This window comes from Mus pahari, chromosome 8, assembly GCF_900095145.1.
Source record: "Mus pahari chromosome 8, PAHARI_EIJ_v1.1, whole genome shotgun sequence".
NCBI lineage: Eukaryota > Metazoa > Chordata > Mammalia > Rodentia > Muridae > Mus > Mus pahari.
Genome location: NC_034597.1, coordinates 102,442,160 through 102,468,235, shown reverse-complemented (window position 1 = coordinate 102,468,235; position 26,076 = coordinate 102,442,160). Strand labels below are relative to the sequence as shown.

Below are 26,076 nucleotides of genomic sequence, written 5' to 3'. Positions count from 1 at the left end.
GCCTGCCTGGATACTGCCATGCTCCTGCCTTGATGATAATGGACTGAACCTCTGAACCTGTAAGCCAGCCCCAATTAAATGTTGTTTTTATAAGACTTGCCTTGGTCATGGTGTCTGTTCACAGCAGTAAAACCCTAACTAATACAATAACCAAGCAATAAAACACATGGTGCAGTTTACAAATTGGATACATACATGACAAGTGCACTCTAAAGAGAGAAACTTTAGAATGGCTAGAAATATTTTTACAAGTGTTCAACATCTTCAGCAATTAGAAGAATGAATATCAAAAATTACTTTGAGATATTGTCTTACCTCGATTCTTGGTTAAGATGACCAAGCTGAGGAAATCACCTGACAAAAAATGGGTATAGGAAGGGGACCCTCATTCCCTACTGGTGGGGATACAAACTGGCACAGCCACCACCATAAATAGCAGTTGGGAGAACTTTCAAGAGTTAAAAGCAACTCTGCTACACGGTTGAGCTATACCATTCCTGTGCCCAAAGGAGTCAGCAGCTCACTTGACAGACAACCTGTTGAGCCACGTTCATTGCTCCTATATTAACAATATCTAGTAAATGGAAGCAACCTAAATGTCCTTCAGCAGATGGATGGATGGATGGATGATTAAACTGTGTGTCTTAGTTTGGGTTTTACTGCTGTGAACAGACACTATGACCAAAGCAACTCTTATAAAGGACAACATTTAATTGGGGCTGGTTCAGAGGTTCAGTCCATTATCATCAAGGCAGGAGCATGGCAGCATCCAGGCAGACATGGGACTGGAGGAGCTGAGAGTTCTATTTCTTGTTCCAAAGGCAGCTAGGAGAAGACTGGTTTCCAGGCAGCTATGATGAAGGTATTAATGTCCAAGCCCACAGTGACACACCTACTCCAACAAGGCCACACCTCCTAATAGTGCCACTCCCTGGTCCATACATGCAAACCATCACCATGTGGTACATTTACACAATGGAAGGAATTCTATTAGCTACCAAAAACTGAAATAATGAAATATTCAAGAAAACAGATGGGAACTGGAAATGATCATGCTGAATGAGGTAACCCAGACCTAAAAAGAAAATATTGCAAATTCTCTCTTATTATGGTTCCTGGCTTCAATGTGTACTTTTGACTTTACTACCTAAAATAACCAAAGAAGCCAAGAAAATGTAAAGGACCATAGGGGAGAAAGGGTAACACTATTGAATATGATTGTAGGATGCAGTTGCTATGAAGGGATAATGAGAAAAATGGGGGAGCTTTAACCAGGAGATAGGCAATACAAGGAGAGGAAGAGAAGAAAGACATACTAAGAATGCTTTTAAAAGCTATAAATGTATTACATCATTATCTTACTTAAATATTTAAGTAAATATATATGTAAATATAAATATGTGTATATATATATATAAATATGTGCATATATACACAATATATATAATTTGAGTATATGTATATATAATACACTTTTATTTATAAATACATATACACAAATATATTTTTATATAAGTATATATGTATATATATGTGTGTATGTGTGTATGTATATATGTATGTATATACATGTATATATATATATATATATAAAACCAGCATTGTGGTATATGCGTTTAATCCATGTACTCAGGAGGTAGAAGCAAAAGCATTTCTGTGAGTTTAAGGCCAGCTTGGATACATCTTACTAGTGAATTCTAGGCCTACCAGGATGACACAGTAAAAATCCTGTCTCAAAAGAAAGGAAGAAGAGAATGGAGGGAAGGGGAAAGAAGGGGAGGGAAAGGGAGGAACAAATATATATATATATATACATATATATATATATATATATATATATGTATATATATATATATATGTATATGTGTGTGTGTGTGTGTGTGCACATCCATATATGTAGTTATAGCACATAAAATGATGGTGTCCCCAAAAGAGCCAGGAACCACTCCCTAGGGCTAAGGATGGGAAACCCTGTTCATGTTGTTGGTCAGGTTAATATAAGAATCCCCCAAAGCAATATGAATTATTGCTATTCCTTTCAGTGTACGTCTGGAACTTGAAGATGAGGCCCTATTAATGACTACAGACAACACATACTGCAGACACAAGGCTTGAAGGACCGGAGGAGGAAGCCATCTGGAAGGACTGGGAGTTCTCAGCACCAGGGAGTGGCAGTCAGGCTCCCACATGAGGGGTAGCAGTGGGAAATGTAAAAGCCAAGGGACCACAATAATGACGAGAATGGCAAGACGTCACAGTATCTGGGTGGCACTTTTATCTTGGAGGTAACCAAAATTATCTATTGTGGACCTAAGGCACTCAATGAGAGATAATTCATGGTTAATACTATAAACCTAACCAGCTAACCACGAATATTCATTTTTCAGTAACTAATTGGTAACGTGGCCTACTCAACTATGATGCAGCAAATTTGATTTTTCGTCTTGTTTTGGCATACATATTTAAGGCTCATTTATGACATTACAGCCCAAGTCAACTCTTCTGTTCATTCAATTAAGGGCTGGGATCCTTGAAAGTTTTGTTCCAATGAAAGCATATGGGAAAAATACTTCTAAGTCTATATTGTCTTCTCCTGATTCTGAAATGACGCCTGCCAGTGGAACTTATGATAGCTGATTATAGCAAATCACTCCATAGTACCGTTTTTACTGTTACTTTCATAATTAATCTTAAAACCAAAGTTTATCTTGTTAATAACCGTACATGAAACTCACTAAGAAGAAAGACAAGAAGATTATAGAATAAACGACACTGAACTGGGAGTGGTGATCCCAGACCTTCATACACATTTTGTTACTGACATGGTCATACCCAACCTTTAGCAGTTTCAGCAAAGATTTTCAGCAATTCAATATACTTTAATGGTCAACACATTCTAGGTTCCACAATTTTTGATCCTTGTTGATTTACTTAGAAATATGTTATTAATGAAAGTATATTAAATTACCTTTGAAGGGAAAATTTTTAAGTGCTTATGTGAAGCAGCTGAAGGCACTACTCCCTTGTCTGCAGTTAATGCCACTGAGGAAGAGTGGGCTGATTTATCTCGGCCTTGCCTGTTCTGTCAGAACATGGCCACCTGTTCTGAAAGGATGAACTTTAAGGTTAAAAGATGAGAATTCGTAAGTAATTCTCACCAGGTAAACCTTTTCCTTAACACTCTTATATATGTGTTTTAAGATTTTTTTTTCCAACTTTGGCCTTACCTTCTCAAGCATGTGACCATCAACCAGAAACTTGACCTTACCCTCTCAAGCATGGGACTGACAACAAGAAACTCCTGGCTTGGATGTTTCTACTTCCCTCTCACTCCAAAAATATGTTCTCTATGTCACAATTCTCTCTTTAGCATGAGGAATAATCATGTTATTTTCTCTGAACAACTGTGGCTTTCTAATTTTCCCAGTTCAAATCACAAATCTTTGTTTAAACTGAATGTCAATGGCATTATATCCACAATGTCTCATAAGTAAATTCCATTACAAATATAAAACTATATTCTTTTTCCTGTGATTTTTTAAAATTTATTTTATTAGATATTTTCTTCATTTACATTTCAAATGCTATCCCGAATGTCCCCTATACCCTCCCCCTGCCCTGATCCCCTACCCACTCACTCCCACTTCTTGGCCCTGGCCTTCCCCTGTATGGGGCATATAAAGTTTGCAAGACCAAGGGTCCTCTCTTCCCAATGATGACTGACTAGGCCATCTTCTGCTATATGTGCAGCTAGAAACATGAGCTCTGAGGGTACTGATTAGTTCATATTGTTGTTTCACCTATAGGGTTGCAGACTCCTTCAGCTCCTTGGGTAATTTCTCTAGCTCCTCCATTGCGGGCCCTGTGTTCTATCCTACAGATGACTGTGGGCATCCACTTCTGTATTTGCCAGGCACTAGCATAGCCTCACAACAGATAGCTATATCAGGGAGCTAAGACGAAAGAATGGACCATCCAGAGACTGCCCCACCCGGGGGTTCATCCCATAATCAACCACCAAATGCAGACACTATTGTATAAACCAGCAAGATTTTGCTGAAAGGACCCTGATATAAAGCTATATTCTAAACCCTCCCCAAAACATAGCCGTGTTGAGGATTTGTCTATTACTATGCATTATAATGCTAAAACATTGGCACACAAGGTGTGGTTGCCCCCCAAAAGGAGATCCTCATGTATACCAAGTGATGCTATGCAACCTTACCCCCCAAGTTATCCCTGATTGGTCAATAAAGATACCTATAGCCTATAGCTAGGCAGAAGAGAGGTATGTGGGGGTTTTAGTTCCTGGGGATTGGGGTCTGACGAAGAGACCTCAAAGAGGAAATAAGAGGGAAGGAAGGCAACACCAGGGGATAAGTGGATCATTATATATTAGGGTTGTAGACAGGGAAATAGACAAAATAGTATAGAGGATAAGTGGATAAGTGGATCATTATATGTTAGGGTTGTAGACAGGGAAATAGACAAAATAGCATAGAGGGTAGAGAGAGCTTCTAGGGCTCATTATAAATATAAAGGTTCTGTGCTTTTATTTGGGAACTAAGTGATCTAAGATGGGGTAGAAATTCCCAATTAATATTTACCACAATATAGCTGAACCAATATCTTAAAATCTGATGTTTCAAAATTTCTGAAGAAAAAAAAATCTCATCAAATCATGATAAACTAAATATTAACTCAAGTTGAATTTTATTATGATTTACTGTGCTTACTTTATTTACTAAGTATAATTTTAAAAACCAGCTTTGTAATTTAGTTATGCATGTAAAGAATGCAAATTATTTGAATATATTGATAATTAAAAAGCCTATTACACAGGAAAACTAACAGAACCTATATCCCATGTTAAGCAGAGCTATAAATTGGTTTTAAAAGCCATGTTAACTATTTTTTCCATTTTAATCATAGGCACAACAGCTAATGTTTCATATGAAATAAACTAAGCAATTTTATTACAGTCATAAGGAATTTTACAGAAAAAATAAAATAAAAAGATCATCTATCCTTCAGTGTGCCTAATAATCTCATAATTCATTAATTTTATGTGTCAATGTGATGTTTGATTTATGGATGAATTCTGAGGTTAGTTGAACCTTAAACATCAACAATATTTCCTACATTACCATTTACCATTCTTGGATATACTCAATACATCAAATCATTGTTCTCTTGAAAACCACATGATGTTTCTAGGAGAAAACTCAAGATAAATATTTTTTCAATTCATATGTTTAAAAATAAATGTATGATTATGCAGGTAAAAGTCACTGAGATTTTTATGTTACCTTCCCCTGCCCTATGGGATTTAGTAAATATGGGTTTACACTGGGATAAAATGATGGGTGAGAACCATGAAAAGCTGGAAGGACTGTAGAATGGTACACATTCCTGTGGATTTTTTCAATAACACATTTTCTCCTGTCGTACTCAATATCCACTCAGGAAGCCTCCATACATATTTTATGATGCCTAGAAAAACAAACTTCACTTTATAGCAGAGTGATACACAATGACCAAGAAATAAGCCTAGCCAAGTTAACTAATATTGCTTTCACAAGTAAATGGCTTAAATGGGCTAGTCATTAGTTTCAGAACTCAACTCCATCTACCTTGAAAAGCAGCTGCATTCCGAGATATTAGCAGCTTTAATGTTGAGCTGGATGTCTGAAGCACCTGCTGCAAGTCTTGCCGAGCTGCAATCTGGTACCTCTCCTCCATCTTCCTGGTACAGCATGTTGGGTTTTTGGATAGGCAAACCTGAAGATCAGGTCCTGAAAGACAGATGGTATTTCCCACAATGACTATCAATCCATTAAGAAACATGACAGGTTACAGGGTAAATGTTACCGCTAACCCTGCATGCTAGAGGTTTGTGTACAGTGTGAGAAATTGATTCTAAAGTGCATTTGCTATCAGAAAACTTACCTATCAAACACTATTATCACATAAAGTCCTGTATCCTTGGGATGCCAAGAGACTCACACCATGCCATTCCATAAAGGTATTCCTCTTTACACTAAGTATTTAAGCCAAGTGTTGATAGCTTGGGCTACCTGAACTTTATATACTGCTCCCTGCAAGTTTGTTAGAATTGCTTAAGAACAGTTTTTCTTTTTGACTCCTGGAGTTTCAGAATTCCCACATTAGGAAATGAACAAAATTAAACTATGTTCATGTGTATCCACACATACACAGATCAGTGCACCAGTGTAACAGCCCACCTTCAAGCTCTTCCTCCACATCCATAGATACAGTCTGAAGGCTCCTTAACTAAAGTTATTCTCAAAAATGTGAAAATATATAAGTCACTCTGCTCTCTGCCAATATGGGACACCAACAACTCTAACAATGTTGGCTTTAGTTTGCTGAAGTTAAACAACAAATGACAATATTTGAGCATTTTTCAAAGCTAAGAAGTATCAAATATTTACAAACATCACAATAGGTAAAAGGTTGACAATCTTTCATTTGTCTTATCTAAAGTGATATACAAGCAAATTCTATTTCGAAGAGTAAAATTGATTGAGCAAAAACAAAGCTACCTTCTCAGGTTTGTTCCTAAATGGAAAAATTGGGAGATTGGCATTCAGCAGGCCACAATAATAGACAGGAAAGAGAAACAACTGATACAGAAGCACATAAACCTGTGTAGTGTAAGAATTACGAGGAAGGATTTTAAAATAATAGAGGTAGATTATTGCAAACAGGACTCCAGAAGGCAACATGGTTTTCTAGCTTGAATTTCCACTCATGGCCTAGACATATGCCCTGAGCAATACTCCCACTGCAGTGGTGTGAATAAGAATGGCCTGATAGGCCCATATAATTGAATGTATAATCACTAAGTCCTGGCTCTCTCAGGATTAGGAGGTGTGGCCTTGTTGGGTAAGTCAGTCTCCCTCCCTCCCTCTCTCCCTCTCTCCCTCTCCCTTTCTCCCTCCCTCCCTTCCTCNCTCCCTCCCTTCCTCCTCCCTCCCCATCCCCACCCCCACCATAAGCCATGACAGAGCTCTCAGCTCCAGCTCCAGCTCCAGCTCCAGCTCCAGCTCCAGCTCCAGCTCCATCACGCATCTACATGCCTCCATGCTACTGCCTTAATGATAACGGACTAACCTCTGAAACTACAAGCAAACTTGTCCCAATTAAAGGTTTGTCTGTTTTGTTTTTTATAAAACCTACTTTGGTCACATTGTTTCTTCAGAGCAATAGAATAGTGACTAAGACACCAGTTTTCTGTTCCTCCCTCCATCTATGCATGGCCAGGGCCATACATAAACCATTGCAGTCCTCCATTACGGTCCTCCCTTCAGAGTCTGTTCTTGTTCAGTTCCTGGTGTTCACCAGGTTCCTCCTCCCTCCGTCTAAAGACACAGTTTTGTAGCTCTGTCTCCTCCTTCTGTCTAAAGCACTTTCACCCTACACTGGTAGGAAGCACACACCTCCCTCTCATTTGTTCTTAGACATAGTTCTTTAGATCTATACTTCATCTTTCCAGAGGATATCTCACAACCTCCCAGACAGCTCAAGTCCTTATAGCATATATATAAGGAGACATTATCTCTCCACTACAGTTAACAGGTTTAAAACTTTATATTCTTTGATGTGATACCTAATTAACTAGCTCTCCCCCTAATACTGAAAAGCCCCAAGTAGGAAAAGTTTCACTTGTCAATTATCATTGTACATGCCCAATACATCATAAACAGTCAATAATGTTATACATTATATCCTTTAATCCTTATAGCAACTCTATGATATATACATACCCTTACTGCCACATTTCATGTAAAGGAAACTGGGTATAAAAGAGGCTTGAAACTTCGTTGTTTGAAGTTGAGGATGTAGCTAAGTGGTAGAGTGTTTGCCTGGTACATGCAAGGCCCTTGTTCAATCCCCAGAACCTCAGGAAAAAGTAGTTCCTTTGTATTAGGTGGGTGGGGTAGCACACACCTGTCTCAGGTGGAAGAAACAGAGGAAACCAACTGCAAAGTCACCCTGGGTGACATAATGTGTGCCAGGTTAACCTGGGATGCATAGGGAAAGGCTAGCTCAGAAAAGGAGAGGAAGGGAGGGGCATACAATTACCCAGTGTCACACACCAAGATGACAAAATGGTAGAGCTGATTCCCAAATCATAATCAGCACCATTATTCTACCAAGAGGAAAGCAAGTCTTAAACCTATAATCGGCTGGTTTATGTACGTAACTGGCCATTTCCTCTCCCCACTTAGGAAGAAGGCATCTGTTTGGAAAGCTGCCAGATAACAAATTTAAGGTTAGGAACTATCAAATGGGATTTACTCAAAATAAAACAGTCTAAAATATAGCTACAGAGCACTCATTTGCCTCTTCGTCCAATTTTAAATGATGGAAACTACAATTGGAAAGATGCTACAAACTGTTCCCACTGCTATTGTAAGCACATAGCCAAGAAGAGGCTACTACACTCAGAACTCAAAGGAAGCGCGGGAGCATTCCAGCACTTGGAGGATATGCAGACCCTTGTTAACAAGAGTCTGCACTGAGGGAAGCTTTCATTTACAATCTTGAAATTTTCTAATGGCCACGCAAAACTCAATTCAAAAGCTATCCGAAATAGGGTACCACAGTTGTAAGGTCAGCTCATTTAATTGTACACATTTTAATCAGTGTCACCTACAATGAAGTTGAGTGCCAGAGCAGGCAAAACAAGAGGCGGTTTAAAAAGAACCTTCTCTTTCTTCTCGTGTTCATCCAGCAACAGAGAGGATTCTGAAATGAAGGGAATCCCGAGGGAAAAGATCATCCACTCGCTGTCCACAGTGTAGCTGCAAAGGGCTTGGTAAGATGCTTGTTGATAAAAAGACCACACGGCCGTTCTTGTGCTGTAAATAAATCAGACAGCAGAAGAAAGCAAAGCCAGAGAGAACACAAACGTATGCTGCAAATGACAGGAGGTTTCTTTTTTCTTTTTCTTTTTTTCTTTTTAAGATATCAAAGCCAGGCTTCAAGGAACATGGTATAATCCCAACCTACTCTGAAATGGTAAGACAGCCCAGGCAGGTGTCTTGTTCCCGAACAATAAATTCAAACTCTGCAGGGAAAGCTAACAAGAAAACAACATTAAAAATAAAATAGTAAGTATTTCACAGAAGGAATCGTCAGCTAAGATAGCTGGGACTCTTCTAGGTTCTCATCCAGGAGCAGCAGGGTTTGTTAATTCCTATTTGTTCCCAACATTAAATACAGCCACCAGCCTGCTTACATATTTGTTGAATGTGCTAAAGCAGGAAAACTGGAAGGCATTCAGCAATGACAGTGATGGTAACTGTGTATAGTTCCACTATTTTTATGTCCTCACATATAACCAGACAGAACCAGAAAAGTTTCTTTAACAAATCAAAAAACAAATAAAACACACACACACACACACACACACACACGCACGCACGCACGCACGCACGCACACACACACACACACACACACACACACGCGCGTGCGCACATGCTAACAAACTAAGCCACTCACAATACACGTAGAATAGGACACCTCTAAAGTTTTAAGCTACAAACAAGAAAGTGAAAACTAACATGCACAAGATCTTTGCAGCATCAGAATCGAGGAGGGAGAAAGCAGAAAAGGAAGTGGCTGACAGAGTTAAGAACATAAATCACCACAACAGCAGACACGGGAAAATACCACCAACCAACTTGGGAGTGTGCACCGCAGCCTCCTCATGGAAGGCAGGACTGAACAGAGGAGTCAGGACCCCACAGAACCCAGCAGAGTGCTTTCTGAGGACAGAACTCATTTGGTAGGGAAGCCTTTGGAAGTACACTTAAACAAAATGTCAGTGAGTCAGGAGACAGAAAGATGGTTAAGCAGCTTTGCAACATGGAACCAGCCTCCCCCCCCCCAAGCTAGCAATGTTCTAGAAAATGAACTGTGTAGATGGTAGTTCCCATCACAGTGTCAAACTGTTAGACAGCCCAATTAGCAAGTTAAGAAAATAAGTCAACTACGGACATGAAGAGAAAAACAACAACAAAAAAAATAAACACATTATTGAGCTAGCTTGCTTGCTTCCTTTTCCTTCCTTCCTTCCTTTCTCCCTTCCCTTCCCCTCCTCTTTCTTTCTTTCTTTCTTTCTTTCTTTCTTTCTTTCTTTCTTTCTTTCTTTCTTTCTTTCTTTCTTTCTTTTCTTCCTTTNTTCCTTTCTTTTTTCTTTCTTTCTTTCCTTCTTTCTTCTTTTTCTTCCATTTTGACTTTTGAGACAAGGTCTCACCACAGACTTCAGGCTGATTTAGAATTCTCTGTGTAGACTAGACTGCTCTCAAACTCATGGCAATCCTCCTGTTTCTGTCTCACAATTCTAGTGTTACTGACTTAGTGTACCACTATGTCATTTCAAGCAGCCATATTCTCAAATCTTACCCAAGAACAATAGAAAAGGAAATTCCTTAAAATGAAAAAAAAAAAAGCTATTTTGAGCCTTTATTGAAACAAATGTTAAACCAAGAAAAATGAGGAACAGAAAATGTTAATATCAAATCTCATATACACTGACTACAGTCAAGAGGAGCAATGGAGAAAAGTGTGCCCATGAACAGAAGACGGAGCTGCCCCACAGAGTCAGACCAGAGAGTTAGGTATGCTGCTTCCAAACCTACTCAAAGATAATGAACGGTGTATGAAGGATGGCATGCACTGAATTAGAACACCTCACAGTCACAGTGACAGTATTCAGGGAAGAGCTAGAGATGAGAAACAGCTTGTATGTGAAAACTCCACTGGAAGAAATGCAGGAGCAGCGACACAGAGGCGTGTTGTGAGAGGAAATGGGAGGAAAGACAATTGTAAAAAGTCAAAAAGAATGAAAAGGTCTGGAATTCAGTGACAACCGAATTAAAGGGAGGTATGATACCTCCAGGAGACAATGAGTGGTCTGTGACTACTGACTTAAACATCCATTAGTGAAGTATTCAGTTCTCCTCTGTATTCTTGGAAATTGAGACCAATTTTTTGAATGTGGAAGAGATACAAATGTAATAAAAACAAGATCAAATCAAACCCTGTAATCTTGGATTTGAATTATAAATAAATAATCGTCAAGAATCTTACCTTTAAGAAATATGTTTCCTAATGTTTTAGGAAAGGTCTAGAAGTTATGACTCCCCAGGGCCCAGGTCATGGCCATGGAATGACATTTCTCTCAAGAGGAAAATCAGCCTCTTTAAGAAATGGCTTTGGGCTTAGAGAGATTGCTCCCCTAGTAAGTGTGCACACTGTACTTGTAGAGGGCCTGAGTGTGGTCCCCAGCACCCACGTCTAGAGGTTCACAATCTCCTGTAACTCCGGCTCCAGAGGACATGGTGTCTTCATCTAGCCTGCATAGACCTCGGCATTCTCATGCACAGAGAGGCTTCTGAGACTGGATTTCACCCATTCACACACACACACACACACACACACACACACACACTCGCATGCACACACACACACACTCGCATGCACACTCGCATACACACACACATTAAAATAAAATAAATCTTTAGAAAAATAAATAAATGGTTTGGGGGTATAAAATAAATAAGGCAACAGCTGCTAAAACATTCATCTGCTAGTAGAGAAGTACTATCAGGATCTCTTGTCCTAGTAAAGTAATCAGGAACTAGATCAGTCTGGTAGAACTACTATAATAAAATACCACAGGCCTGTGACTTACTGGATGGAAATGACTTGCCTCACAGTTGAGAGAAGAAATCCACGAGACAGCTGCCAACAGACTGGTCTCTCCCTGGAAAGCAGATGGCATCATCTCTCTGTACCCATCAATCATGCCCATCCTAAAGCCTGTTCCTCTTTTCAATGGGACCTCAGTCAGATAGGATAGGGCCCTGTCTGAGACCTTAATTACCTCCTGAAAGTCAAAATCTCCAAACACAGCCACTTCAGGGCCAGAGCTTTAGCATGACGGTTGCATTCAGTGTATGGTGGAAGAAGATCTCCAGAAGGTATCTAGCAGCCACACATGAGAAAATAAGATTTTATAATGAAAAACCATGAGTTGCATAAAATCAAAGTTTCATAAAGACAAGATGAGTTTGCAACCCCTGTGTTTTATTAAAAAAAATAGTTCTTTCATACAGTACATCCCAGCCACAGTTTCCCCCTCTCCACTCCTCTGAGCTCTCCGTCACCTCCCCTCTCCCCCAGACTCACTCCCCTTCTCTTTCTTCAGAAAAGAGCAGGCCTCCAAGACATGACAGCCAAACAGGACAAGAGACATAAGCCAAGGTGAAAGCCCTGCTACTGATGCTGGGCAAGCAACACAGAGGAGGAAAGGGATCTCCTAAGAACACAAAGGAGTCAGAGATGCTCCTGCTCTCACTGACAGGAGTCCCCTAAGAACCAAGCTAGCAGCTATCACATAGACACAGAGGGCCTGGTGGAGACCCACTAAGGCACTATGCTGGCTGCTTCCATCTCTGTGAGCCTATGTGAGCCCTGCCTATCTTGTTTGGTGGGCTATGTTCTATCGGTATCCTCCATTCCTCTGACTCCTACAATTTTTTTCTCCTTCTCTTCTGTGGGGTACCTCAAGATCTGAGAGAAGGGGCCCAATGGAGACCTCCAATTTAGACTCTCTCTGCATAGTGTCTGGCTGTGGGTCTCTGCACCTGCTCTTGACCTGCCAGAGCAAGCCTCTCTGATGATGACAGGACAAGACGCCCATCTATGAACATAATAGAATATCATTAGGAATCATTTCATTGATTTCTTTTAACCAGTCCTGTTTGGTCTTACCCTAGGCTTCTAGGTATCCAGTCTCTAGTTTCTGGCTATGCAGGTAGTGCTGGGTATGGGCTCCCTCTCTTGGCATGGGCCTCAAGTTAAATCAAACATTGGTTGGCCACTACCATGAGTTCTGTGCCACATACTGCAGGTAAGACAGTGTTTTGTGGCTGAGTTATAGTCTAGGTTTCTCCTTCCATAGCCTCCGGAGTACCTTCTTATGACAAGAAGACTAGAACTTAGGGGCGAAGGTTCCAAGCAGGTTCCAGCTCAACCTCTCTATGTTCAGTGAGCTGAGTGAAAGCTGTCCTCAGCAATAAGGCCCCACTGTGATTTCAGAAGCAACCTCCTGTCCCAGAACCAGCTTGGGTTGCTAGTATATCTCCACGGGATCTCATTGAGCCACAGGTCAACCAAATGTAACCCAGTCCCACTACTGGAAGCCTTGCCTGGCTACTAAAAAAGAATGGCCAATTCAGACTCCATGCTAGGAGTCTCCTTCATGACTAGGAGTCCTTAGTTCAGACTGCGTATCTTCTATTACTAGGAATCCTGAGTTCAGATTCCAAATCCTCCACTACGAGGAGTCCTCACTAGACTCATCCTCATAGATCCCAAGAAGTTTCCACTGCACTAGGTTTTCATGCTGCCCCCAAAACCAATTTCAGCTATCTCTCCCCACACTCTGTCCCTCCATCTCTCCAACTCCACCTTCACCCCACCTCCACTCTCCCACCTCCACATCTCACGCTGCCTCCAATAACCAGTTTGAGTGTTTGAAAGTACATTTTTTTTATCATACTTAAGATTGTAGAGAATCCACAACTGGAAACTGACTGATAAGCATGAAGATCTTGCCGTTCAGAAATGACCTGTGTCAGAGCATTCAAATAGTACATGAAGGAAGTCTTTCTTAACAATGACTTGGTAGAATAGCACCATTTACCAAACCCAAAGGCCTTAATAGACTGAGGTCTTAAGCAACAAACAGCTGCTCCAACAAAAGCAAAAGAAAAGGCAAGCGACAGGAAGCCTCTCTCCAGCCTTGTCAAGTACCCAAGCAATGCCTGGCCAGAGAGATCCAGCCTGAACTTAATCTCGTCTCTGAATCCAGCTGCCAAAGTATAGCAAACATGAAAGACTAAGGAACCCCTTTATCCTGCACCCTTGGTCTGCAATCAGCAATAGACAGATTGTGAGAAACTCTAAAAGCCAAGTGGCCCAGATTCTCAGCAGATATGCAAGCCAAAGAACAAGACAGAAGGGAAAGTAATATATCAAAGAAGTCATACAAGACGAGAAAGTTCCAGGGAGCTGTTGCTTAGCAATGTATTTACAGGTGATCATACTGTAACAAGGCAGCAAAGAGAATTCTGTGGCTGGGACTGAACTCTTAGGAAGGCAGTGGGGCGATGGCAAATTTCCAAGTCTTACCAAAAATGGTCTTAAAGGGTGTTCATCTTACATCTCATGGAAGAACACATGTTCTGTCTGATTCTCGTGCCTGGGCTTTACTTTGTAATACTTTTTGTGTAAGGGCTGCTGGTGGGAAATACACATTCTCTTTTGATTTCAAATAAATACCTGTGCTAATAAATCTATGAGATCTTCATAATTACCTGATGCCTGACTGTTAGTGAGTGTTGGGAATATCCTCAGTACCAAGACACTAAGACAAGCTAATAGACAGAAAGGGAATGGTATATAGTATGAAATATCAAATGATAATTCCCTCCTCCTACCCTTCTAGAACATCCTCTTGCCAAGGGTATGGAAACTGACAGGAATCTGTTAGATGCTACCATACAGAATTTCACTGAGTCATATGTAACCCTCTGTCAAGGAAGGTTTAAAAACCCTTGAGGCTGTGAGACTAGCAAAACTTCTAGAAGTAGCACACAGTCCACTAAGAGCAGTTCTTTCTCCTGGCATCCAATAAAGGTCTGTCTCACTAGAACACATATAATTTTTATGATATCTATGTCCATATGAGGAAAATTGACTACCTTAAACATAGTATCATATTCTGTCAGTGCAATGACTGTTTCAAAAATAGCCAGTCACAAAAATTAAATGTACTAGTCTTTGCCAGGGCCCCTCGAGAGCAAAGTTTTCACTTCAGCAGGACCTAGATGTGAAGGTACAAATGTCTCAGGACTTCAGAGCCATGACTAATTTCCAAGTCACCATAAAAATGGCCACTACCACATTCTCCTATCACCTGTAACATTAAGATAGCTACCTAATGCACAAGTAAAAACAGGTTATACCCTTTCATTTTCTCTTATTTCAGGACTGTAAATAGACTACACAAAACGGAAGAATAACACAATTCCATGGGTGCCCAAGTCCCCTGTCCCAAACTAAAGACAAATTATGTCTCTACCATGCAAGACATTTGCTACATCTAGCCATGTCTATTAATTATGTGTATGAATTACTTCTAGACAAAATGAATCAATTAAAGACACAGAAATGAAGGGAAAGGGGAAAGAACCCTCAGAAGAAGGCAACGTTTGGAAGACAAAAAAAAACATTAGATTACATTTCCATCTTTGGCTCTGGATCTGATCACATTCTAAGTATAAGCTGACTAAATACAAGTAGACTCTCACTCTTTCTGGAAGCTAGAAAATTGGAGTCAACATCTGGGAAGTGAGTGAGGACCCAGGACCAGGGAACTGAACAGTAGGCACTCTGACTGCAGAGTGCAGCGCTGACCTGTCAGCTACCACCTGACCTGCACCTCACAGGAGTGGAGAAGATTCCACCAAGCCCACTAGGAAAAATTAAATGGAAGGATAGTTGTCACCCAAGAGGGGGGATTGCCATGCTCACTCAAGGTCACATTGGTCAAATTCAAGAGCTTATAGTTTTCAAGCATCTCTATGGATCTTGGATGCCTTTTTTTCATAGACAGTCGCACTGCATTTAAGATCCTGGGAGTTTGCCTCTACTCACTGAAAGCTACTTTACTAAAACCTGTTTAATTATGTAATAAACATCTCTTCTAATTTCTCTCTATATCATCTGTATATGTGCTTATGTATGCATGCATGTGTATGTGCTTACATATTTGCATGTACACTTTTGTTTCTGTGTGCCTGAATGTGCAAGTATGTGTGCTTATATATGGGTGGGTTCATGTATGTGTGTATGTGTGTGTGCGCATATGTGTGTGAATGTATGTGTGTATGTGTCTGCTTATGTGTATTATTTGGCCTTCTTTCCTGCTAAGACTAAAGTTTCCACCACAGGATGCAGACATAGCTTTATTCCGGCTTTGTTTTACCCTGTGCTTTTTGTTACAAGCATATTGTAAGCAACTAAAACAAAGCTCACGGTGAAAGGTTTTCAGTAGGATGTTAATAAATTTCTTCTATTTCTTTCTTGCACAAACAGTGTTTTGTAATAAATTTAAGAAGACACTGTCTTAGCTCAAAATTAATAAGGGAGCTTCAAAACATTCTATCTAAGAAGAACATATTGCTGAAGACATCAAAAACCGGTTCAATAAACTATATGAAATAGTATTTATGGTTATTGTTTTTACGTTTTTACAAATATTCTTATTAAAGTGTCACTATAATTTACGGATTAGTTTATTACTTTATACAATATTTTCATTGTTCCATAAAACTATGTACAGATATCATTCATAAAAATGAAAACTCTTAAAATAATATTAAGTATTTCAGATATTACGAGTTTTTGTAGTCCCATATTCAATGAAAATTCATGGTAAGGACTCGAAAAACTCAGGCAAATAAACTCGACATAGTGCTCCCAGATGGGATAGTAACAATGTCCTCTATACACATAAATGGCATTACTGCAACTTCCATAGAGAGTGTGCTCATAGTCTTTTTCCTAGAGATGGTCAATTAATGTTCCTGTAAAAATCACATACTTAAATGCTTATTCATATAATCAGTAACAGGCACTTCTGACATGAAAGGGTATGTTCTTGGTTTATGAAGCAAAGGAAAAGGCATGCTAGGAAGCATGCTTTCTCAAACTTCAGGTGATGAATTTGGAGTCAAAAGTCAACACTCTATTGATGTTAACCAGTTTGGGGGACAAAAGGTGCTCTTTTCCCAGACCCCAACCCTACAACAGTAGTGGCCGCAGCAGCATAATTTGGTACTTGTAGAAAAAGAAAAGTGAATTGCAATACAATTCTTTCTATTTAAGCGAGCCCAAATTGTTCTACTTTGTGTGTGTGTGTGTGTGTGTGTGTGTGTGTGTGTGTGTGTGTGTGGTGTAAGTCAGTGTGTATGCCAGAGGACAATGGAGAGTGTATCCTCCTCAGAAAGACCATCTACCTTCTTTGAGACAATCTCAGGGACCTTTGTGTCTCCCCAGTGCTAAGATTGTAAGTGCATGTCACCCATCCCCAGCCTTTTTGCCTTGGTTTCTGAAGATTGAGCTCAAATCCTGCAGTCAGTGGTCTATTTCTATTTAACCCTCTCTCCTAAATAACCTGTCAATAATGGTTGTAGAAGTTGTCTATTTTTAAGTACTAGAGCTTAATTCAAGTTTGACATAATTTGTAAGGTCGTTATAAATTCTCCAGCCCAATGAAGTAATGCTAAGTGGTTTTTTTTACAATAACTCTTTAGTTCTGATAAAGTCTCAGGAGTACATCTTGAATAGGAAATTATCAGCATCAGGAAGATTTTGACAAAGAGGAGCTGTCAAGGATCTCTACTACCTCCCAAAATAGTTGTGAGACATTCTCTATTCTCTAAGCCCTTACAGAACTTTACATACCCAATACACACAATGAAACAGCAAGCAGATAATTTGAATAGAGGCTAAGAGACGAAAAAAGGATGGTTCTAAAACCCTTAAAAGTGTGTGTTCCTACTTCTGTGTCCCTGGGTCCATACTGACCTCATGAGTGTGGAAACAAGAACACTTTAGAATGATTGGCAGAAATATGCTCAGGGTAGGGTACCTCTGTTTGATAAAGAGAGATCATAAGGTCATTACCAAGACTTTTTTTTTTATATTTCCTACTTGTCTATGATGCCACAGATGGATTATAAATTTATCCATACATTTTTGAAGTGGAGGAATCATTTTTTATTAGCAGCAAAGACATTTCACAAAACACTACAAGAGAAAGAGAAAGCAAGCCACACAGAGATCTAAATACAGTCATTATGCAAGCAAAGTCAACTGGGTGTAAGACACGAGTATTAAAATCAGAGAGTCCCTGTTTTTCAAGTCATGAGTCAGGCACATGAAGAACTAAATTACTCCTGAAACTCTGAGGGTCATAGCAATGGTCCCACCAAAAACAAGGGGACCATCTATAGGCAACTATAGAAAATGGTTATAGTTTAACTAAACTAATATTGTAGCATGTGAAATGCATAAGGTATAGAGTAATGAAAAAAAGCCACATGTATGTACCTCGGGAGGACAGGAAGGTAACAAAATGAGTTTTAGGGTCAAGTCTGATGCTGATACAGGATACTCAGCATCATATCATACTAATAATTCTGAAAGTCTGTGGATTGGGGGACACAAGTGAAGCAAGAATCCTGGTACCATCACCATAGCATGGACCCTCCACATGGAGGATAAACCCAGAACTGTGAGCATGAAAATCATTCAGGGGTTCACCAAAGAAGGAAAGCCATTTAACCATGCATTGTCTCATTTTATGCTCTGATGACCATGAGACCCACAGTAACATTTTCCTAGGGTCCATGACTCAGAAGCCCTGAAATCCAAGGTTTATTTACTATTGACAGTCACAGACTAGGTATATCCTGATCAAAGTCTATAGCAGTCATCATGTGGATCTACTGCTATATGTAAACGGTTTAATGCATCATTTCTTCCTTTATAACAAAACAGCTCAAACGTCAGCTTTAGTGACTTTTTGTGTGCAGCCTCCTTCCATCCAAGAAATCAAAAGCCAACTTTTTCTCTCTTTAAAGCANAGCACCAACTTACTGTTCATCCCATGACATAGTCACCTCTCTTCTCTCCCTGTCTGCCTTCCCTCCATCCCACTGTTTTCCTTTGTCCACTCCCAACCCCATCCTAAGCCTTCCCNACAANCGCACTAAGCAATTTTGCTGATTGTATTTTTCTTTGTAGTGGCCAGTAAGAAACTCAAAACTGGGTCACAGCAGCATGCATGGCGTCCTCGGGCTAACTGCAGATTATTTCCCCTGCTCCTATATTTCACATTATTTTTTAATCCTTGTTTACTACTATTATTTTCAGATGGCATGAACCTCTGAATATTGATTTTAAAAATATGAGAATATCTAAAATTACACNTATTTGCAAAAAAATCAACAATCAACACTTAACATTTGGAACTAAATTTCTTTATTCCTTCTGGCTTATGCTACAAGAATTTTNNAAAGTTAGTAAATCATGCACAGTGAGTGGAAGGACCTACAGTGTAAGCCTCTGTTGAGGAGGTAGAAAGAACCACATGTCACATACACAAGCAAGTACAACAGGCACTCTAACCGAGGTCTCATCACAGTCATAAACTCAAGGAAAGCCTGCCTGTCGATCTTGTTTTCTTTAAGTTCAGCTAGCTGTACACCTAACAGTTGGATGGAGAGTTCTTTTTTTATATATGCATTTTTATTAGATATTTTCTTCATTTATATTTCAAATGCTATCCCCTTTCCTAGTTTCCTCTCTGAAAGTCCCCTATACCCTCCCCCTACCCTGTTCCACAACCCACCCACTCCCACTTCCTGGCCCTGGCATTTCCCTGTACTGGGGCATAAAACCTTCACAAGACCAAGGGCCTCTCCTTCCATTGATGGCCTACTAGGTCATCCTCTGCTACATATGCAACTAGAGACACAGCTCTAGGGGGTACTGGTTAGTTCATATTGTTGCTCCTCCTATAGGGTTGCAGACTCCTTTAGATCCTTGGGTACTTTCTCTAGCTCCTTCATTGGGGACCTTTTTTCCATCCAATAGATGACTGTGAGCATCCACTTATATGAGTTCTTATCCAGTACCTGTTGGGTCTCGCCTGCCAGCCTCTAAGCATTGTATTGCGCCCCTTGCAGACACGCTAAGAATTGCTCCCTGGAATCCCGGATCTGGACAGCGTCCTCGGACCACCCACTGTCAACACCCACTCGTCGCCCGGACCAACCACCAATGTCGTCACGCCTACTTGATTGGACCTGCCTTCTAGACACAGCTCCGCTGAGGATCAGACCGCGCGCCATTGAGACATTGCGCCATTGGGACTGAGGAACACTCAGCAGAGACAATGGGACATGTAGGAGAGGGTTGGGTTCTCCCGTGTGTAATTAATAAATAATATGCTTTCTTGCAGCTCATCTCTAATTTCAGGAAGTTTAGCTCTTCAGTGCGAACCCACCCCAAGGTGTTTTCTGCCCACGCAGACATGGCACCGGTGTGCGTGAAGCAGAGAAACATTACAAGTACCTACTGTAAGGAGTCACATGGTCATTTGGGCCTCTTAAACCTGTTGTAAAGTGACTTCTTTTGAACTGTATTAACAGCATTCTACTCTCACACCTAGAAAGGAAGTAAATGGACACCCTACAGTCAAGGAAAACCATTTAAATAGCAAATCTGATGGTGTTACTGTGCTGGAATATCGCTCCTGGTCCTACCTCATCCATATCTTAGCTGGTTCTTGCCGGATCATGGTCTTTACCCACCCAACCACATGGTCAACAACGGTTCACTGTGCAAAGGTAACAACCGTGAGAACTGCAAACCAGACTATAGAGTCATTTCTAAAGAACTAAACTTTGTGAAAGAGTTATCTAAATTCCACATCTCCATTTCACTCATGAGTTAACCCAAATGTTAAACATTAGCTGTGCTGTGGTTTGTAAATGCCTACACCAAGTAACTGATTCCTACTTGCTAACCCAAACAATATTTAGCCATATTCAATTACCTTAACCTCTTTATGAAGTACACACTCAGCAAGTCTCAAAATTTTTCCCTCTTTTCCCACCCACAGACATGCCAATCTTTGACTGTGTTCACTCACTCTGCCACTCTACCCAGAAACACGTGTACAGGAGACACTTGTGCAGGAGCCTCAGAATTAGGATCTAGGATGTTGTTGGACCTTCTTTCCTGCAGAGGACTTATAGTTCTGAAAGTGTATGTAACCTTGACAATCATATATGAAACTTGCTTCTTCCTGGGAAATCCAAATAATCGGTATTCTAAATCTCTTCATCTGATCCATTCACTTTTTTAAAGATCTTTTTATTTATTTTTTTATTTATTTATTTAATGTATGCGAGTACACTGCCACTCTTCATACACACCAGAAGAGGGCATCGGATCACATTACAGATGGTTGTGAACCACCATGTGGTTGCTGGATATTGAAGTCAGGACCTCTAGAAGAATAGTCAGTGCTCTCAACCTCTGAGCCATCTCTCCTGTCCATCTGTTCACTTTTTAAACAAGCAAATATCTAATTGGTGAGATATAGATAGATACATACATACATACATACATATATAATAGGTAGATAGATGATAGATAGACAGACAGACAGACAGATAGATGATAGATAGATAGATGTGTGTATATAGATAGATGATAGGAGATAGACAGGCAGAAGAACAGATGAATATGTGTATTGGATAGTAAACTAAGATCCATGTTTGACAGAAAGGTGAGATTCGTCAGAAAGCTTTTTCCCTGTGCAAATAAACTGGCTTTCTCAATAACGCATATCCTAAGCTTCTCACTTAGTGGCTCTTTATATAAGAAGCATGGGGAGTGTGCATGCAGCACTTGCCCAGCTCCACTGCACAGCAGAGAGAAAAGCATGAGGCAGAACAGAGTTTGGACTCTGCTGTTCATCCTTCTCAAAGTCAACTTAACCAGAATTCTCAAAAACGGCATCTTAAGGAGTGCCAAGTTGATGTCCCTCTACCTGGGGAGGAATGTTGTTGGCCCCAGAGCATAAGTGCTCCTCCATCATCCCTTCTCAGGAGCTGCTACGTCTTCCTCTCACCTGTACTCAATTACAGAGCAATTTCCTGCTCTTCATTTTGATTAATAAGTCAAGCGAATTCATCAAATATTGATTAAGCACCTGTTCCATACAAGACATCGTGTAGTTATTAAGGTTAACAAGAAGGATAAAATATAATTTTCCCTTCAGGGCTCAGATGATGAAGAGATACATTTATAAAAACTTAATGTGATAAAATGTCATAAAAGATGCACCAAGTTTTCTGGGAACATCAAGAAGAGAAATTGTATCTTCTTGGAGAAGTCGAGAGGAATGGTCAGAGAGGTTTTTGGGGGGAAGCCACTTGAATAGCTTCTTGGAATAAACACTAAAATATTTACAGGGTAGAAAATAATGTTACTGAATAAATGAGAAATTGGTTTCAGTGTTATTAAACTGTGCTCAATCTATGAGACTGATGTACACCAGAACAAAGCTAATAGGACAGGGTTAGTGAGTGAGGAGAAAGGACAGCACCTTCCAGAAGGATAGCGAACAGACAAGGGCGTGGCTAAGATGAATGCTGGGTCTATGCAGGGCTGCACACCAGAGGATATTTTTGGAACTGTGAATATTGGGGTCAGAGGGGATTGTACAACTGGATTCTGGAAAATGACTGGAAGTTCAAGTGTCCAAGTTAGGGTTTCTATTACTGTCATGAAACACAGTAACCACAAAGAAGTTGAGATGGAGTTTATTCTGCTTACACTTCCACACTATAGACCATCACTTAAAGGAGGTAGGACAGAGGTGCAGAGACAGCAGAAACTTGAAGGCGGAGCTGATGTAGAGCCCATGGAGGGGTGCGGCTCAGGTTTGCTTCTTCTGATTTGCTCATCCTGCTTTCTTACAACACCCAGGACCACCAGCTCAGGGATAGCCCCACCACATCAGTCACTAATTAATAAAAAATGTCCTACTGGCTTGCCAGCATCCCAGTCTTATGGAAGCATTTTCTCAGTTGAGACTCCCATCACTCCAGTGAGTCCAGCTTGTTCCAAGGTGACATAAAACTTGCCAGCACATCTGACTCCTCATCAGCTTGACACAGTAACACATCACTTAAGTTAAGTTGCAACCTTTCCCTTCCTATATATCCACAAGACCACATATTAATATAAACATTACAGTATAAAACACTTATAAACTTAAAGTCCCAATCATACAAGTTCACATACTTCAAAACCTCACTCTCAAAAAAAAAAAAAAATCCATAAGCTGAATACTTTTTTTTTTAACTTCAAGAGGAAAAATCAGGACACAGTCACAATCTTAACAAGCAAAACCAAACTCCAACTGTGTAAATAATTCAGTGTCCAGAGTCTTGGATCCTCTGGCTGTCTTCTGGGGTCCTCCAAAGGCCTTGGGTAACTTCTCAGGCTCCTTTTCCTGCCACCCCCACAGATCGTCGACAGAGCTCAGGGCAGCTTCAGATGGTGGCTGTTGCTGTTCTTGGCAGGTGTGACAAGGTGTTGGCATCTTCACAATGCTTAGGTCTCTGCTGCAACTGAGCACCTTCATCGGGTTCCTTTCCCGTACTCTCTTCCTGGTCCCAAGCCTCAGCGACTTTGCATAACCCACTTAATACAGGATCTTCAATGGCTACTGAGGCATCGCCTTCACCAATGGCCTTTCCTGGCCTCCTTCAGTGCCAAGCCTCAGCTTCTCTCTATCCCCCTCCACACCTTCAAAACCAGCACCCCCCAAATGACTCTTAGACTACCAAGTCAGGCTGCCGGCGTGAAACGCAACCTCGCAGCCTCTGCAACACAGCTGCTAGGTCCTGATTCAGAGGAAAGCTTCTTAGAATATGTTTTCTCTTTTTTATATTTTTTAATTAATTTGTTTACATCCTGACCATAATTCCCCCTCCCTCTGCTCTTCTTAGTACGTCCCCACAATCTCCCCTCTTCATTCTTCCTGCCCACATCCATTCCTCCTCTGTTTCTCTTCAGAAAGAGCAGGCAGGCCTCTCGTGGGTAGCAAGCAGTCATGGCATATCAGGTTGCAGTAAGACTAGGCACCTCCTCTCCTGTGGATGCTAGACGAAGCAACCCAGAGGAGAAAGGGACGTTCTGGAATAGTTTTCCTTAACATGTTGATCTCTTCTGAAACACTGGATTGACAAGAATAAATTGACACAGTAATTTTAATTTCTCACTTCAGTGTTGCTGGTCTCTCATTAACCACAAGTGACTCTTCCACCCCAGCTGACCACAACCACAGACCCTTCATTCTAATAGCAAATGGCTCCTGTAGAGTCTTTAAACGTCCCTCTGAAGCTTCACGAGCCAGGCTGCTCCTCCGCTGCCTGCTCTGCCCTTAACATTCTTTATCTTCCAAGCTCCTACAGAACAGCTCACTGACCTCGCAGCACTCAATGGCTTTTCTAGCCTAAAGTTCTAACATCCTTCCACAATCCTCCTAACATGATCAAGGTCTGTCCCAGTTGGAATTTCTGTAGCTCTGGCAAAACACCCTAACCAAAAACAAGCTGGGGGATAGGGGTTTTTTGTTTTGTTTTGTTTTGGGGTGGTGGCTTATATTTCTGCATCATAGTCTATCACTGAAGGAAGTCAGGGACAGGAACTCAAAGGGGCAGGAATCTGGAAGTAGGAGCTGATATAGAGCTATGGAGAGGTCCTGCTTACTAGCTCAATCCCGTTGGCTTGTTGAACCTGCTTTCTTATAGCACCCAGCACCACCAGCCCAGGGATGGTCCTCTCCCATCGATTACTAATTCAGAAAAGTGCCTCGCAAGTTAGGTCCAATCTAATGAAGGTGCTTTCTCCATTGAGACTTCCTCCTCTCCAATGACTCTTAGCTTGGGTCAAGTAGACATAGGAGTAGGCAGCACAAGCCGAGCAGGCAGTCTCAATAAGGTGCCAGTCACTGAGGCCAGCCTCCTGCCCCCAATTCCAGCAGACTCCAGCTCTTCGGGTGCAGGCCAAAGCAGTCTAAAGGACAAGTGAGTAAGACCCTGCCGCTGAACTGCAGCACTCCACCCTTCTTCCCCCATCTGCTCAGGTGCTGGCCATGTCAGTCAGAACAACAGAAACCACCTGCTGCCCCAGGTCAAGCAAGTTGCCAGAAGTCAAGCACTCACTCTGGTAAGAGACTCCCTCGTGGGTCAGAGGCCAAGCAAACTGCCAGAAATCCAGGCCACAAAGTCCAGAAGACAAAAGAGGAAACAGAGACTAAAGAACAAAACACCCATCTAACAAACACAGAATCAGCACCTAGATGTATGATCATCCGAAACTCCTAAACTGTCTAAACGCCAGGGTGCAAACACAATCAACAGCCAGGGCAATGCGGCACCACCAGAGCCCAGATATCCTATTGTTGGAGTTCGTCCAAGGACCCTCACTCACAAAGACCACAGAGATTGTCATCGCTGCAAACCGCAAGAGAATTTTTATTGATCCAACATATTGAGGACACCCCTCTCAGCACGTAGGCCACAGGAGAGACCCAAAACAAAAAAAGAACACACTTTTTATACCTTGTAAGGGGCAGATTTAGGCAACAGGGTAGCTGGCTTATTTTCATTGGTGTAGCAAGTAACCTTTTCAGGCATTGGTTGATTTGTATGACTAAGTAACCCTTTGTCCTAGTGACTCACTTTGCTTGCTCCCATGGTGAGTTATGATTTGGTCAGCAAAGTAGTAGTACATTTTGAACTTATGGGTCAGCTATTAATGTCACAGGTATCAACAAGGTGAGAGAAGTTTGTGTTTTGTTTTGTTTTGTTTTGTTTTCTCAGAATTCAGTGTGGGGCAGACTAGGGGGAATTTCTCTGGGAACTGCTATCTTGTTATGATATTTTGCTGAGAACAACTCATTTTGTTTTGGCAGCTGTAGACTTAGTCATTTTGACCACTATGTTTCTGAAAGTCCCTTCAGAGGGGAAGGGGCTAGGTGGTCTTGAACTTATTTTGGACATTACACTATGATAGCAAGACCTAAATATTGTAATGCAGCTGAAGAACAAGAAAACCACCTGAAAACTAACAAAAATGACAGAGATCTTTAAGGAGGAAATGAAAATCTCTTAAAGAAATCGAGGAAAAAACAACAAAAAATATATATATGTAGAAGAAATCAATAGATCCCTTAAAGAAGGCCAAGAAATCCAAGGAAAAAAATGAACCAACAGTGAAGGAAACTATTCAAGACATGAAAATCAAAATAGAAGCAATAAAGAAAACATAAACTGAGCTGGGCGGTGGTGGCACATGCCTTTAATCCCAGCACTTGA

At 40.8% G+C, this 26,076-nt stretch overlaps 1 protein-coding gene across 3 annotated transcripts in view; it reads right to left on the bottom strand.

The window, feature by feature from the left end:
* Gpc5 (glypican 5) overlaps nt 1–26,076 on the bottom strand; it is a 1,281,045-nt gene that overhangs the window by 1,242,185 nt on the left and 12,784 nt on the right. For all 3 annotated transcript variants that reach the window (XM_021203557.2, XM_029541860.1, XM_029541861.1), the window contains exon 2: nt 5,634–5,795. In XM_021203557.2, the coding sequence (XP_021059216.1) occupies nt 5,634–5,795 (162 nt within the window). The remainder of the gene's footprint in view (nt 1–5,633; nt 5,796–26,076) is intronic.